We start from the raw sequence: 13,127 nt of genomic DNA, 5'->3' as shown, positions 1-13,127 counted from the left end.
TGTGGACGAAAACTAGGAGGATCTGCGTCATGTGGCATTGAGCTGCTGCAGCTCGTCCCTGATTCAAAGAAAAGCAGTCTTTTACCTCGACAACAAATCACGTTCCTGGTTTTACAGCTATAGTCCGCATGGTTCGGTTTCAATAAAAGCCCCGGGGTTGTCAGTCTCGTACAGGGCCAAAGTGCCGGCCTTTTTGACTGGGCCGCCGGGCTCGTCTGGGGACGGAGACAAGTTTGTCTTTTAGTGTCTTCATATTCAAAACTGAGACGAATCCAAAACTCTAAAGATCAACAGTTGAGACAGAAGGACAAAACTCCACGCTTTAAAAAGAGCAAAAAGGGCCCGAGAATTTAGAGCGACAGCAACGCAAACGTTACCGCTGTGTACAAAGATGTGGACTCACTTGGCAGCGCTGACTCGCTGCAGCGCAGTTTCGGACAGGAAGGACATGAAGGGGGGGTTGGGGGGGACACCACCAGCCGCTAACCAAATGCAGGGCATGCTGGGAAACCAAGGTGTTTGTTTGCTCTGCCAGCGGCTGGTCAGCATGTCAGGAGAAATCGTCCAAGTGGCCAAAATTTGGAGTTTTACTAGCCACTGTTGCCTGATTCAAAACGCTCACTTCTATTCAAATACAGCTGAATAAATTATTTTGACAAATAATCCCTGGTTTGGTGGGTTTTTTTGTGTGTGTGAGTGTCTGTGTGTGTGAAAGTACATTAGAGTTCAAATGTGTATGCACATTGCCATACAAGTGTGTGTCAGTGTCCACACGTGCGACGACATTACGGTGTGTTAGCATGCTCGTGTTGTGTGTGTCTCTCTCTGTGTGTGTGTGTGCGAGGTCAGCTTTTCCTGTTTGGACAGAACTGGGTCGATGGCAGGTATAAATATATATGTGTGTGTGTGTGTGTGAATGCACGAAGAAGGAGATTGAGGGGCATTAGGGCTGATGGGGGCATGTACACAAGCAACAAGTACACATCTCCATCTCCATCCTCCATCTGTCCGTCCGTCCATCCGTCCCTCTCCGCTCGTCTCTTCATGTGACCCAGGTATCCAGTCTCATCCTCTTGACGTTGGTCCCGTCCTGCTCCTGGGGCTCGGCCGACGAGGGCCGCAGGAGGACCATGGTGGGCTGCTGGCCCCCGGCACCGGCCTGGTGGAGGAAGTCCGGAACCCCGCCGCCCCGCCCCTGGGCGCCGTCGTCCCGGTCGCTGCCCTCGTACGAGCTGCCGTTGCTGCTGAGGCTGTCGACTGGCGAGCGGCCTTGGCCGCCCACTTCCAGGCGCAGGGAACCAGGGTAGGCCACCGACACCAGACCCTGTCCCTGGACTTGAATCTGGCCGCCTCCACCGCCGCCGCCGCCCCCTCCCCCTCCCCCGGTGCCGCAGGTGGAGCTGGGGGTGCTGCGGTCGCGGTTTGGGGAGACCGGTTCAGACTTTATGTTGATGTTGGGGTTCGTGTTGACGGTCAGCGCGGCGCCCTGAGGTATGTGACCCACCGGCCTGGAGGGATGGAGAAAGAGACAGGAAGGAGAGAACAGAAAGATGGAGGGAGAACAAAATGGAGTGAGACTACAGACAGTATCGAGAACATATCATTTGTAGACTTTGAACATTACATGGAGCGCAGAACAACAGTTTGCTGGGATAAAACAAAATTGAGCCAATATTGCACAAACAAATCAAGGAATGGTTGACCATCAAAAACTGGACTTTGACCAGGAGCCACTTTCAAAGACAAAGAGCCAGGACACTCTGCAGCGATGCTGTAAACCAGGCACACGTACACTGGGGTAGACGTCAGCACATGGAGAACGAGGACACACGTTAACATATAGGACTACATTTGAGGCCACACAAAACACAGTCCAGAAGCCATGCAGCCCAAACATCCTCGCATTTCGGATTCGGTCTGCTCAGGTTCACGTTGCACAATTACAAGCAATTTCGGAGCTCGTAAAATAAGTCGTACGGGTTAGGTTTCAAGCTGCCAGCTGAGACGTTTCTGTAGCGCGCACGTTACCTTCTCTGATATTTACTGTATACCATCACAGATGGAGGAACAGCTAAATGTGAGCATCAGTCCAGAGTAAGTTTCTTGGCGATCCCAGCTTGAGAAACTGCTGGCCGTCAGATACCAACATCTGTCTGCTTCTTCTTCCGTAAATATTAATTTGCATTTCGCGGGTATTTCCAAAAGATAGTTTGGGTTAAGTCTCGTAGTAAAAAAAGAAGCTTGACTGGATCAAAATTTCTGATTTTTGGGGTGAAGAACCCTCCAATTCTGCTGCTCTTAAGGGAGCCATTAGGAAGTCAAAGGATAGGAGAAAACCTATAAAACTGTTTGACAAAAACATGGAGCTGTCTAATTAGTATCAGCCAGCGAACCTGAGCATAAAAATGCTAATAATCTACCAGGAATGTGTGTGTGTTCATTTTTAAACGTATTTAATCGGACAAAGCGGGGCATTGCTGGATGACATTGCATAGGGTTGTGGCAAAGGTTGAGCTTGGTTCAACGTTTTTGCAGGATGACTGTGTGTGTCTGCTTCAGGAACACTGGTGCGTCAACATTGAGCTGCGTTTTTTCGAAGCAGAGCTGTTTAACACGGACTTATTCAGCCACCACCAGTGTCTAGACTTTGGGGGAGGGGGGGTTCTAGTTCTCTCTCTTATCTTTATGGGCCGCCTTTTAAAGAAAATGTCAAATCTCCAAAGACTGTTGCCATCGCATCGACTGACCACAGTCCCAACACTGACATCCGCAATATGTGTAAGTATTACAAATATAATCATGGTGTGAAGGAGAACGCACTACGGCATTTCTAACAAGTCCTCCAAGCCATACGAAAATATAAGTTGTTTATTCCTAGCCTCCAATACGACCCAAAGGAGCGTTTTCCATCCTCATATCTAAACCAGAGAACTTAACCCTTGTTAACATTGTGAAAAGGTCGCAGTTTGGTTATGTTTAGGCACCAAAACTACTTGGTGAAGTTTAGAAAAACATCATGGTTTGGGTTAAAATCAGATGTTACAGATACTTAACTTCCTGTCCACTTCCGCTTAACGTGACGTAGCTCCGTTTTTACAGGACATGAATCATGGTCTCATGGGTGAAAGTTGTGCGTTTGTTTGACCCAGGCACCACTCCAACTTTCTTCCCTTCTTACGCGGAACTTAACGCCATTATACCTTGTCAGATCACTTCCTGCTTTGCTCCCTTCATAATTGCTACAGCCACTAGAGGTCGCCGCCACTACAAACTGAACTGTGAGTCATAATTGCTGCTTAAACAAACAACCTGTGGGAGCGTATCTTCGGGGAGGACGCTCTAAACAGGATTTCAGAGCACGGGCCTGAAGATGCTCGGGACAAAGTCATGTGCCAAAAAGCTTACGTTGATGCCGGTGTCTGTGCTTCTACCTGCCACGACTCTTTGATCAGCCCCTCCACCCTCCTCCTCCTCCTCCTCCGCCTGCTATGCTGGCTGGAGGCAGAGTCGAACCTGTCACTGAGGCTGACACCCGGCTGTTGACGCGGCACTGTGGCTCACTCCTTTGACGGTGTCGGCAGGATTTTTCGGATTGTGCTCGTTTTCTCGCTCTCTCTCCTCGAGCTCGACACGGTCAATCTGCATTTGAAGCTCCCAATTACTGTGTTTTGCCCCTCGGGTGTGTTCTAATATGTCATATCATGAGCCATCTGCAGCCCTGTATCTCTAATATTCCCTCAATTACTGGCAGACTGAGAGGGGAATTTAAGATAGCACTGCTCCGGGCGATCTGGGTCTACGGCACTCAAATGTTCTTGCTGTCTTGCTCCAATTCTGACACACACACACTTAAACTCACTCAAACTTGCTGTTTTACATACAAATGCTGCTTGCCTCCTATACTCACACATACACACAAACACACAAATCCCTCGGCAGTGGCAATGCTCCCCTACGTCTATCGCCGTGCCCACTTTATCAAACCTGTGCAAGTCGGCGCAGGTAGATGGATGGCGGTGCCACGGGGGCGCCGTTGCTATGGCGAGAAAACGGCAGAGTCAGCGGGCCGGTGACAGTGATGAAGGCGAGAGCGGCGGGCTACCCCCCGAGCACTAACAACAGAGCGAGCACAGCCAGAAGCAGACACTTGGTTACAGTGCGGTGTGTGAGATACAGTACAGCCGTGTTTTCCCAAAATGCTCTGCTTCTCCGAGGACCAACAAGATGCACAATAACTTTAAATTCAATTCAAAACAGACAGATTTACTGAAGTAGTCATCTCCACAACAATCTGTTGTACATAATTAACTCGGTTACTGAGTTTGACAAAGTCACTGCTGTTTGCAGTTAAGACTGTAATTAGCTGTGTTTTTATTTTTGCATATTTAAAAGGGGCACTCCATCAATTTTACACATCCTCATCCTGTGAAAACAGCTGTATGTAGAACAGAAATGTTTTTAGGATCCAGTGTTTTTGGATCTTGTCCCATACTTGGGAATAAAAGTAAAGATTTTCCAGCTTCTGCTGCTTCAACATTGACAATCCTTTAAATATGAAATTTCCCCAACTTTATGGAACGGTTATACTAAATCGCTGGAGCAATTAATTTCCTCCCCCCTTTGTTCCTTGTGAAACATCCTGATTTCACCTTACAAGAACAGATAACAACATCATTTAGCATAGTAGCTTAATGCTGTGATACTTTTGTACTTTCAGTCATATAGACCCAATCACCGTAATGTTGCGGTTACACAAACATCCCTTCTGGGTAGACAAATGGCAGTAGTTTTGAATTTCGGCGATATTTCAAAATCGGCAAATTTCTTTTGTCATTACCAGCTGTAACTGTAAAGTTTAAAGACATATAGTTAAACATGGAAGTCCGACCTATCGGATGTCTCTGCTGTGCTTATGTTCTGTCCTGTGTGTTCCTTTGCTAGCGTCATTGATGAACGACGACATCTCACCACCGGTCGGACTGACTGCTAGTTTGGGGGAGGGGGGGGTCTCTCTCTTTAGCCTGTGGCCCAACGGGTGAACTAGCTCTCGAAGCTAACGTTAGCCAAAGTGGTGACATATGAAAGCATCAAACGTGCATTTCAGATGGAGATGAGAGCATCTCCAGTTGTTCCTCATCCCTGTTTGCTCAGCGCCGTTACATTGTATTTAGAGTACAGGATGCAGGAGCTCCGTACCCGGAGGTTATAATGAACAAACAGTGTGATTGGGTCTACAGTTCAATGTAACATATTTAGTTATGTTTATCTTTTAATGCATTACTAATAAAAGTTGTCATTAGTTGTATCCTGCTATTTGGGACTATGGAATGATTCAAAGCTTGATTGTGATTTTGGCTCCTAACGAACACAAAAACAATGTAATTGAGAAAAGCAATCACACAGCACACGCACATCACTTATTTTGCCTCGTGTTCTGATGGGGAATTCAAAAAGTTCAATGGGAAAAGTATTAAGGGGATTTTCACAGTTTAAGGTGTTTTCACTGTCAATGAGTTAGTACAAGTAACTAAAAGTCAATGAGTAATGGTGTAAAGTGATCCGTGATTTCAATATTGACCAAAATAATTGTGATTAGGACTTTTTTTTCCATAATCAAGCAGCCCTACTGCTACTAATTGTCCCAATAGGAATCGTCCATGATTCATCTTTTTACATCTCTTCATTTCAGTAGCGAACTTTGCGGTTAAAACTTTTGGAAACTGTGCTGAGGTTCCTCTGTGCAGCAGATATTTTGGGAAGGCAGCGTGCTGTAGCTGTGTGGCTGTAAGTGTAGAGAGTACAGTACCAGCAGAGGCCGTCCTCCCTGCCAAAGAGCAAGTTGGACTGAGAGGCCAAGCTGTGGAGGGAGGTGGGGGAAAAAAACAAAAAAAAGGAGACAAGAAAGTTTAAAAAAATTAAAATAAATTGCTACAACAGTTGGGAAACAGTGGGACGGAGGCCAGTCATGGTCAGTCCAGACATGGTTACTACAAAATAAAAGCAGCTCAGCGGCTGCTTCAGTCACACTGACATGTTGTTAGAGGCAGAGCAGACGCACGACAGGAAGTGGTAAAACCTGTGCTGACACCAATTTGACAGCCTTCCACACGCAATGCATTCTTACAGTCAGCTCAAATACAGTTGAAATCATTAGCTTTTCCTAAAAGGGAAATAGGAATCCTCAGTGCAATCATTAAAGGAATAAACTGTAAATTCTGTTGCTCTTCTTTGACCGGTGAATTTAGGGTGAAATACTTTGCAATAATTTGTAGAATGCAGAATTTACAATGACAGACATTATTGGAGATCCCACTTCCCCCCCCTTGGTGCTAAAGAAAAACTATCCTCCAGGTAGCAGGATGCCTAATGAAGCCGCTGCTGGTTTTTAATCTGTAGTCTGGGGAAACACTGATTCCTCTGGGGAGGTTTAACTGCACAGCCTCTTATAGCATGTGTGCATTGTGCCTTGCAGACAAACCCCTGTGTCCTGTAAGCAATTTAGCAATGTGTGCACTGTCTGAAAGTGTTTTTTTCTTTTCTTCTTCCTCTTAAACCATGGCTGAGAGAGGGAGGGGAGAGACCGTGTGAGAGAGACAGACTGAAAAAGACAAAATGGGTTTTTTATGGATGTAAAACAAGGACAAAGTGAGAAGACTTCGGCCACCGATACATTTCATCCACTCTGTCTGCTCCATACTGACAGATTTGTAGATAACGCACATGAATGGATCAAATGGACAAAACGACAACGATTCATTAGCAGAAAACCTCTAAAGCAGGGTTCAACAGTAAGGGTTGCCCGATGGCCCGGGGCAACTAAAACACCACGTCGGGCAAATAAATATAACAACCCACCTGTCCATTGGGGCATCATCGTATCATAAATGAAGTCTTTGTCGTGTTGCCCCCTTCGGAGAACGCTTGTTTCTTTTTTTTTGCAACATTTTTATTTATGTTTTTGACGTTTCTTTCAACGTTTTTTTTTTTTTTTTTTTATGTTTAATGAAATTTTTTCGCCGTTTATTTTTAAACTTGATCTTTAAAAGTTTTTTTTCCCGGAAAACTTAAACAATTTGTACAGTGGCCAATAAAAACTGACTTTGGGCAAGCAAATTTGCCCGACTGGACAAGTGAACTTAACGTTGAACCCCAGTCGGAAGTGGTTGTGCTTATTTCCTGCTGGTCCCCAATGGGGGCCCTGTCTGCTGAAAACACATCGACTCAGCGAGGACTCAAACAGAGCAATTCTATATAAACAGGCCAACAGGCTGAAAGCGAGGCTCTGCAGGGAGCTGGTTTAGGTGGCAGCCGTGACATTAACATTTAGATTGGGGAGTGAGGGGGGAGGAAGACGAGAGTCAACAGGTGTATGCCAAATTAAACCGAGTCTGACAAAAGAGTAGGAAATAAGCAGGAAGTAGTGGAAGAGGAATGATTAAAAAAAAAAAGGGTGCTGGGAGGAGGGTAAGTTGCCAGAAATCATTTCCTTCGTGGAGCCCGTGGCGAGTTTTAAGTATGGACGACAGCGAAGGCGAGGCTCCCGGCCAAACCATCATTCACTGTTTGATTGGAAGAGCTTTGTTTGCTCGCTGCGAGGCCGCGCTGCGATGAAATCAAAAAACAAGCCGGAGCAGTGTGGGCGCCCACGTCTGCTCGTGCGGTCCTAGGACGTCACAATTTCACCCCCCCCCCTCTTCTGCCGAAAGAACAGTTTGGTGTGCTGGGAAAGCTTCCCACATTTCTGCGGCACTCGCTTGTTTTCAGTGACGGCGATTCGGTCATTCTGATCCCACACACAGCACAGGAAAACCTGCCTGCTGTTGATTCTGCTGTCAGACTCAGAGACGGACCAAATGAAATCCTGCTCATTCAAGTGGAATCATGATTATTGTTCCAAATGATTCAAGGAAGGTCTCTGCTATTTTAAAGCACAGCTTTACCAATCTTTTCGAAAACTAGGGCAGCAACTGATTGTTGATCCTTGATTCATTTACAGATTCTTTTTTTGACTATGTTTTGGCTATTTTAAAGCATGACTGACAATCTGAATGAAATCTTCTAATACTTATTATTATGTCCGGCTACGTCCTGCTGCGTCCACTGTGTCACCCATGCTCTGCTGGGCCACGTTACATCCCGTAACACCCTGCTGTGCCCTGCTATGACATGAACTACTACGACTACCATTGAAGTCACTGTTCCATTATCTATATTGTGACTATTACGCCACTGTTCATCATAACCCCAACCGGCACCGTCAGTCACCGCCTACCAAGAGTCGGGGTCTGCCGAGGTTTCTTCCTAAAAGGGAGTTTCTCCTCGCCACTGTCGCAATAGCCACTGCTGGTGCTTGCTCTTGGGGGAATTATTGGAATTGTTGGGGCTTTGTAAATTATAGAGTGTGGTCTAGACGTACTCTATTTGTAAAGTGTCTTGAGATAACTCTTGTTACGATTTGACACTATAAATAAAATTGAATTGAATTACAACCAGGGCTGAAACTAACCCTTGTTTATCATCATTTTACATTACAGGTTACATTACATGTCATTTGGCTGACGCTTTTACCCAAAGCGACTTACAGTTGCTATATATATGTCAGAGGTCACACACCTCTGGAGCAACTAGGGGTTAAGTGTCTTGCTCAGAGACGCGTTGGTTGATGTATCACAGTGGGAATTGAACCCGGGTCTCCCACACCAAAGGCATGTGTCATATCCATCCAGCAAAAAGTGCTGATGACAAGTTCCCAGAGCCCATGGTGTGTCCTAAATGTATACCTTATATGCATGAATAAAACTCTTTTTTTTTTGCCCTGAGTAGAGAAACATTAGTTGGATTATTTCACTCTTCTGAGTGCTGGCTTCTTCTTCCGTGTCTGAGCGCTTTAACAGATCTGTTTTGCTGAACGATTTCTTACAATCTGGACGGCCATTTGTTAACATTTACAAGGCGATACGTCTATAAAAGTGTTAACCATATACTGCTTTTTATTTTCAAAAGCTGCTCAACTCCCCCCCCCCAGAGTCACAGCTGTTGTATACAATAACAAACCAGTCATTATCATGTTTTCATGGACAATTTTCAGCTTGTCAGACAGAGAAACAAATAACAGTCTCACTGCTGACAGCTCGCATTATTCCAAGTGTCTTTTTTTGAACGCATTTCTGTCATCTCTAATTTTCACTTTTGTGATGGAGAATCTGAACAGCTGTACAGTCTCTTAAATTAACTTTATGCAAAGATACATTAGTAGCTGAGATTGTTCTGAACAAAAGCATCACAGCATTGAGAGGGCTGTCGAATTTGAAACGCCTATTTCAGTGTGCAAAGCTATCAAACGTTGCCCGAATTAGAGCGGACCCAAGAGCGTTACAGACTAATAACTGATTATCAAACTCCAAACTCCATTTAATTTAATGTTATCTATCTTAATAACCGGCCTTGACAGCTAAGCTACATCTAAATTATTCTTTTTAGTCGTGCCAGTGTAGGTTTAGAGGCCTACATGTGTCTGAGGAATTGAAGTCTTATGTCACGCTGTCAGCTGACAGTGACAGCTAAGTGGCGGAAAAGTAAAATTTTAATGCGGCGAGCGTGTCAGTGGCGCACAGCTGTGCACTGGGCCGCTGTTTGCTTCTGAAAGCAGTGCCCCAGAGACTCCTTTCATCGGAGCAGCTAGCGAGGCACTGCTACTGTCACAGTGCGGCATCTTCCCCTTTTGTTCATGACACTTCCAAAGAGCTCAAGATCTAAGCTTTTAGATGGCAGGAAGACTGCACTGGTAAAGTGATAATCTGGTGCCTTGACAACAACCGAAGGAGCGATGAACAGTGGTGGGAGAAGTATTCAGATCATTTACTTTGGTAAACATACCAACACCATACTTGAAAAATGTCACTTAAGTAAAAGCAACTGGAAAGGATCCAAACAGTTGTGTGTTAAATGGTCTAATCAGTTCAGCTGGACTTGTAGGCCGTTACATTGTTATTTAGTTTAATTTATAATAAAAAAAAAAATCATATTTTAGTGGCCGGGTTGGTCAGTGGTAGAGCAGGCGCACATATGAGGTCAAGGGTTCGAATCCGACCTGTGAAAATTTCCTGCATGTCTTCCCCCCCTTTCTCCCCTAGCTGTCCTGTCAAAAAAGGATCAAACAAATTAAAGGCGGAAAAGCCCCAAAAAAGAATCTTAAAAAATAAATAATAATAATAATAATAATAATAATAATACAAAATAATAATTTCATAAACTACATGTGTTTTTTGTTTTTTATTACCTGTTTTTAAAATCTACTTCTTTATGCATGTGTATTTTATGGATTGTTTTTTAACAATCTACAGGTTATGTACTTATCAGCCACAGCGCTTTTATTAATTATATTTTGTTTATGTATTTATATATTTAAGTATCTTTTGGTTTTAAGTGTCATGCCTCCGTTGTTTCCTCAGCTCGGTTCCTGTTTTTAATGAATTCATTTTTGTCGATTCAGGGGTGGATGAATGGGGCTGGGGGGGAGGGATATTGTGTTATGTGTGTATATGTTATGTGTGTGTGTGGGGAGTATTGTATAAAGCACTTTGTGCTACATTTACATGTATGAAAAGTGCTATATGATTGATTGATTGATTGATTTTGTGTGAAAAAAATCTTCATTTGTAAAGTAACTAAAGCTGTCAGATGAATGTAGTGGAGTAAAAAGTACAATATTTCTCTCTGAAATGCAGCGGAACACAAGTAGAAAGTGGATGAGAAGAAAATACTCAAGTTAAGTACAAGTACCTTCAATTTGTACTTAAGTACAGTACTTGAGTGAATGTACTTGGTTACATTCCACCACTAGTAATGAAGTACAGAGACACAGCAGAGCAACAACAGGCATCACATTTTAACATACAAATGGAAAGAAAAGAAGCTTTGGTATCATGTTTGTCGTGTAATTGCATCTATTCTGTCATTTCTTTTGGGTTATTTAGTTATTTTGGGCTCATAACTGAGCCAGTGAGCAGTAGGATAACTTGACAGATAAAAAATAAATAAAAATAAAGGCATGGCAGCGCTGCGTAGCGCCAGATGCTATCATGACATTCACCTCAGGTTAGCAGCAAAATTGGAGATGCAGTTAACCATCTCTGCATTCTGTTTCTCTGCACCCCACATGCTGTGGAGAAAAAGGGGGGAGGGGAAGGGGGAGGGAGGGAGGACAAAACAAGAGGCAGTTACAAGCCGCTCCCCCATCTACAGGTTAGCCTAGCACAGCCAGACCGCTCACACAAAGACTCAGCGCTAATGGCCGAAGTGCTCCGACACACACATGAGCCACCCACACACTGTAGGGCTCAGGCCGGGTTGGCTTCGGAGACGTCAACATTTGAAAACATTTTCGATGTGAGCTGACAGAAGGTAGACAAAATAACGTAAACACCTCATTGACAAGGACTTAATCACCGAAGGAACGTTATTACAAAAACACTGATAGGAGTGGGTTATAATTATCAGAATGTATCGGCTATATTAAAAAAAAGGAAGAAAAAATAAAGGCAAGACCTAGTCTACACTGCAGAAAAGTCTACAAGATTGTTGGCGCTTTATCCTCTAAATTTTTCCCCATCTCTGCAAAGACTGTCAAAGACAGGGACATACAAATTCCAAAACAAACATCACCTTATTAATGAATGCTCATTTAAACCCATTAGTAATGTTGATAGGCTAATTTGGACTTGATAGACTGTTACCTTCATTATAAGGCTCAGATATGTTTTGCGCCTTCAGACAGATTTAAAAGTAAAAAATATGTTTTTGTCGAAAATGCCTCTTTTGATTGAACAGGTTGCTGTGACTGGGACTAGAGGGACACTTTAAATAACCAGCGACGTGAAGTTGACCTGAAGGCATCCTGTAAGGCAGGGTTCTTCAATGTTTTTTAGGGCCGAGGACCTCTAAGCTGAAAGAGAGACGGAGTATGGACCTCCTAACTACAATACACATATTGTATAAAATTAAGTTGCATGTTAAACTTGGGCCGGATGGATGAAAACAAATGGATAAATACATTATATATTATTCATACATCATGTTTTAATGTTAAAGATACATGTGGAAGGCACAGTGAATACTTAAGCTGAACTGTATGGTTATCATAGTGGCTACCGCACCTATAGTAAGCTTATCTTCAATGTGTTTTTTGTTTTCATAAAAAGGCCAATTTAGCTTGACTGTAAAAATGTTGAAATCATATTAATGTCTAATTTTACAGACATATTTTAATTTTTGAAAAAATAAACTTAAAAAAACTACCTAAGCAGTTTTTTACTACGTGAGCCCCATCACTGTGTTACGTGGAGTTTTTCCTGCGTGTCTCTACGATGTGTAACGTTAGACAGCCAATCAGCAACATGATTAGATCTTGGTAGAAGCATGTTGCGTGCTTATTGGCTCACTGACTGATGGGATTTACTCCTTAGGTATTGAAATTGGGTATTGAATGATGAGGCATTTTTCGATACTCGATACATAGAGTCTGTGCTTAAAAAGTATTGAATTTGGTATCCAGCCCTAGTGCCCCCTGCACTTAATCCTCTGAGGACCCCCCTAGGGGTCACGGACCCCCTGTTGAATATTTCTGCTGCAAGGTGTTTGTTCAATAACTGACATCACATCCTCTCCATCATTTACTAGTTGGCCAAACAAGAACAAACTTCTTCTTTCGAGGATGCGAGCCAGTCCAGCTTTTAGAGCGTCAAATCCTGAGAGTCTGCATGACGGATAACACAGCTAGCAGCCTCGCAACCAGACCTAAAGGAGCTAAATCAGAGTGGGACTCCAGTGGGAGTCAGAGCTGAATGGTGGTGGTGGGGGGGGTTGGGGTGTATCTAGGTCACCGCGAAGATGAATCAACCATAGCTGGGCTGATGCTACAGCTCCGTACGGGAGAGGTGCTTCGAGTGTTTGATGTCACGGCTGACCTGCACGGCGCGGTTAAAAAAAAATGTTGTCCGATGTTTAGGCCTGTAACAATTCCACAGTTTTCCGGTAGAATTAATTGTCTCAGAAATGATTGCGATTAACAATGTACAGTACAAGCCAAAAGTTTGGACACACTTTCTCATTCAATGCGTTTCCTTTTT

The 13,127-nt window shown here is 43.9% G+C and overlaps 1 protein-coding gene across 10 annotated transcripts in view; it reads right to left on the bottom strand.

Moving 5' to 3' along the window:
- Nucleotides 1–725: 725 nt before the first annotated feature.
- Nucleotides 726–13,127, bottom strand: part of mef2d (myocyte enhancer factor 2d) — an 85,598-nt gene continuing 73,196 nt past the window's right edge. For 5 of the 10 annotated variants that reach the window (XM_028579395.1, XM_028579396.1, XM_028579397.1 and 2 more), the window contains 3 exons: nt 11,093–11,161; nt 5,807–5,857; nt 726–1,508 (listed from right to left, as the gene is read on the bottom strand). In XM_028579395.1, the coding sequence (XP_028435196.1) occupies nt 1,043–1,508; nt 5,807–5,857; nt 11,093–11,161 (586 nt within the window). In that variant the 3' untranslated portion in view covers nt 726–1,042. The remainder of the gene's footprint in view (nt 1,509–5,806; nt 5,858–11,092; nt 11,162–13,127) is intronic. The other 5 variants (XM_028579400.1, XM_028579404.1, XM_028579403.1 and 2 more) reach the window with 3 other exon arrangements.

The sequence above is a fragment of the Perca flavescens genome, chromosome 6, assembly GCF_004354835.1.
Source record: "Perca flavescens isolate YP-PL-M2 chromosome 6, PFLA_1.0, whole genome shotgun sequence".
Classification (NCBI taxonomy): Eukaryota; Metazoa; Chordata; class Actinopteri; order Perciformes; family Percidae; genus Perca; species Perca flavescens.
The sequence above is the reverse complement of the archived record's forward strand: the minus strand, read 5'-3'. Positions and strand labels throughout refer to the sequence as shown.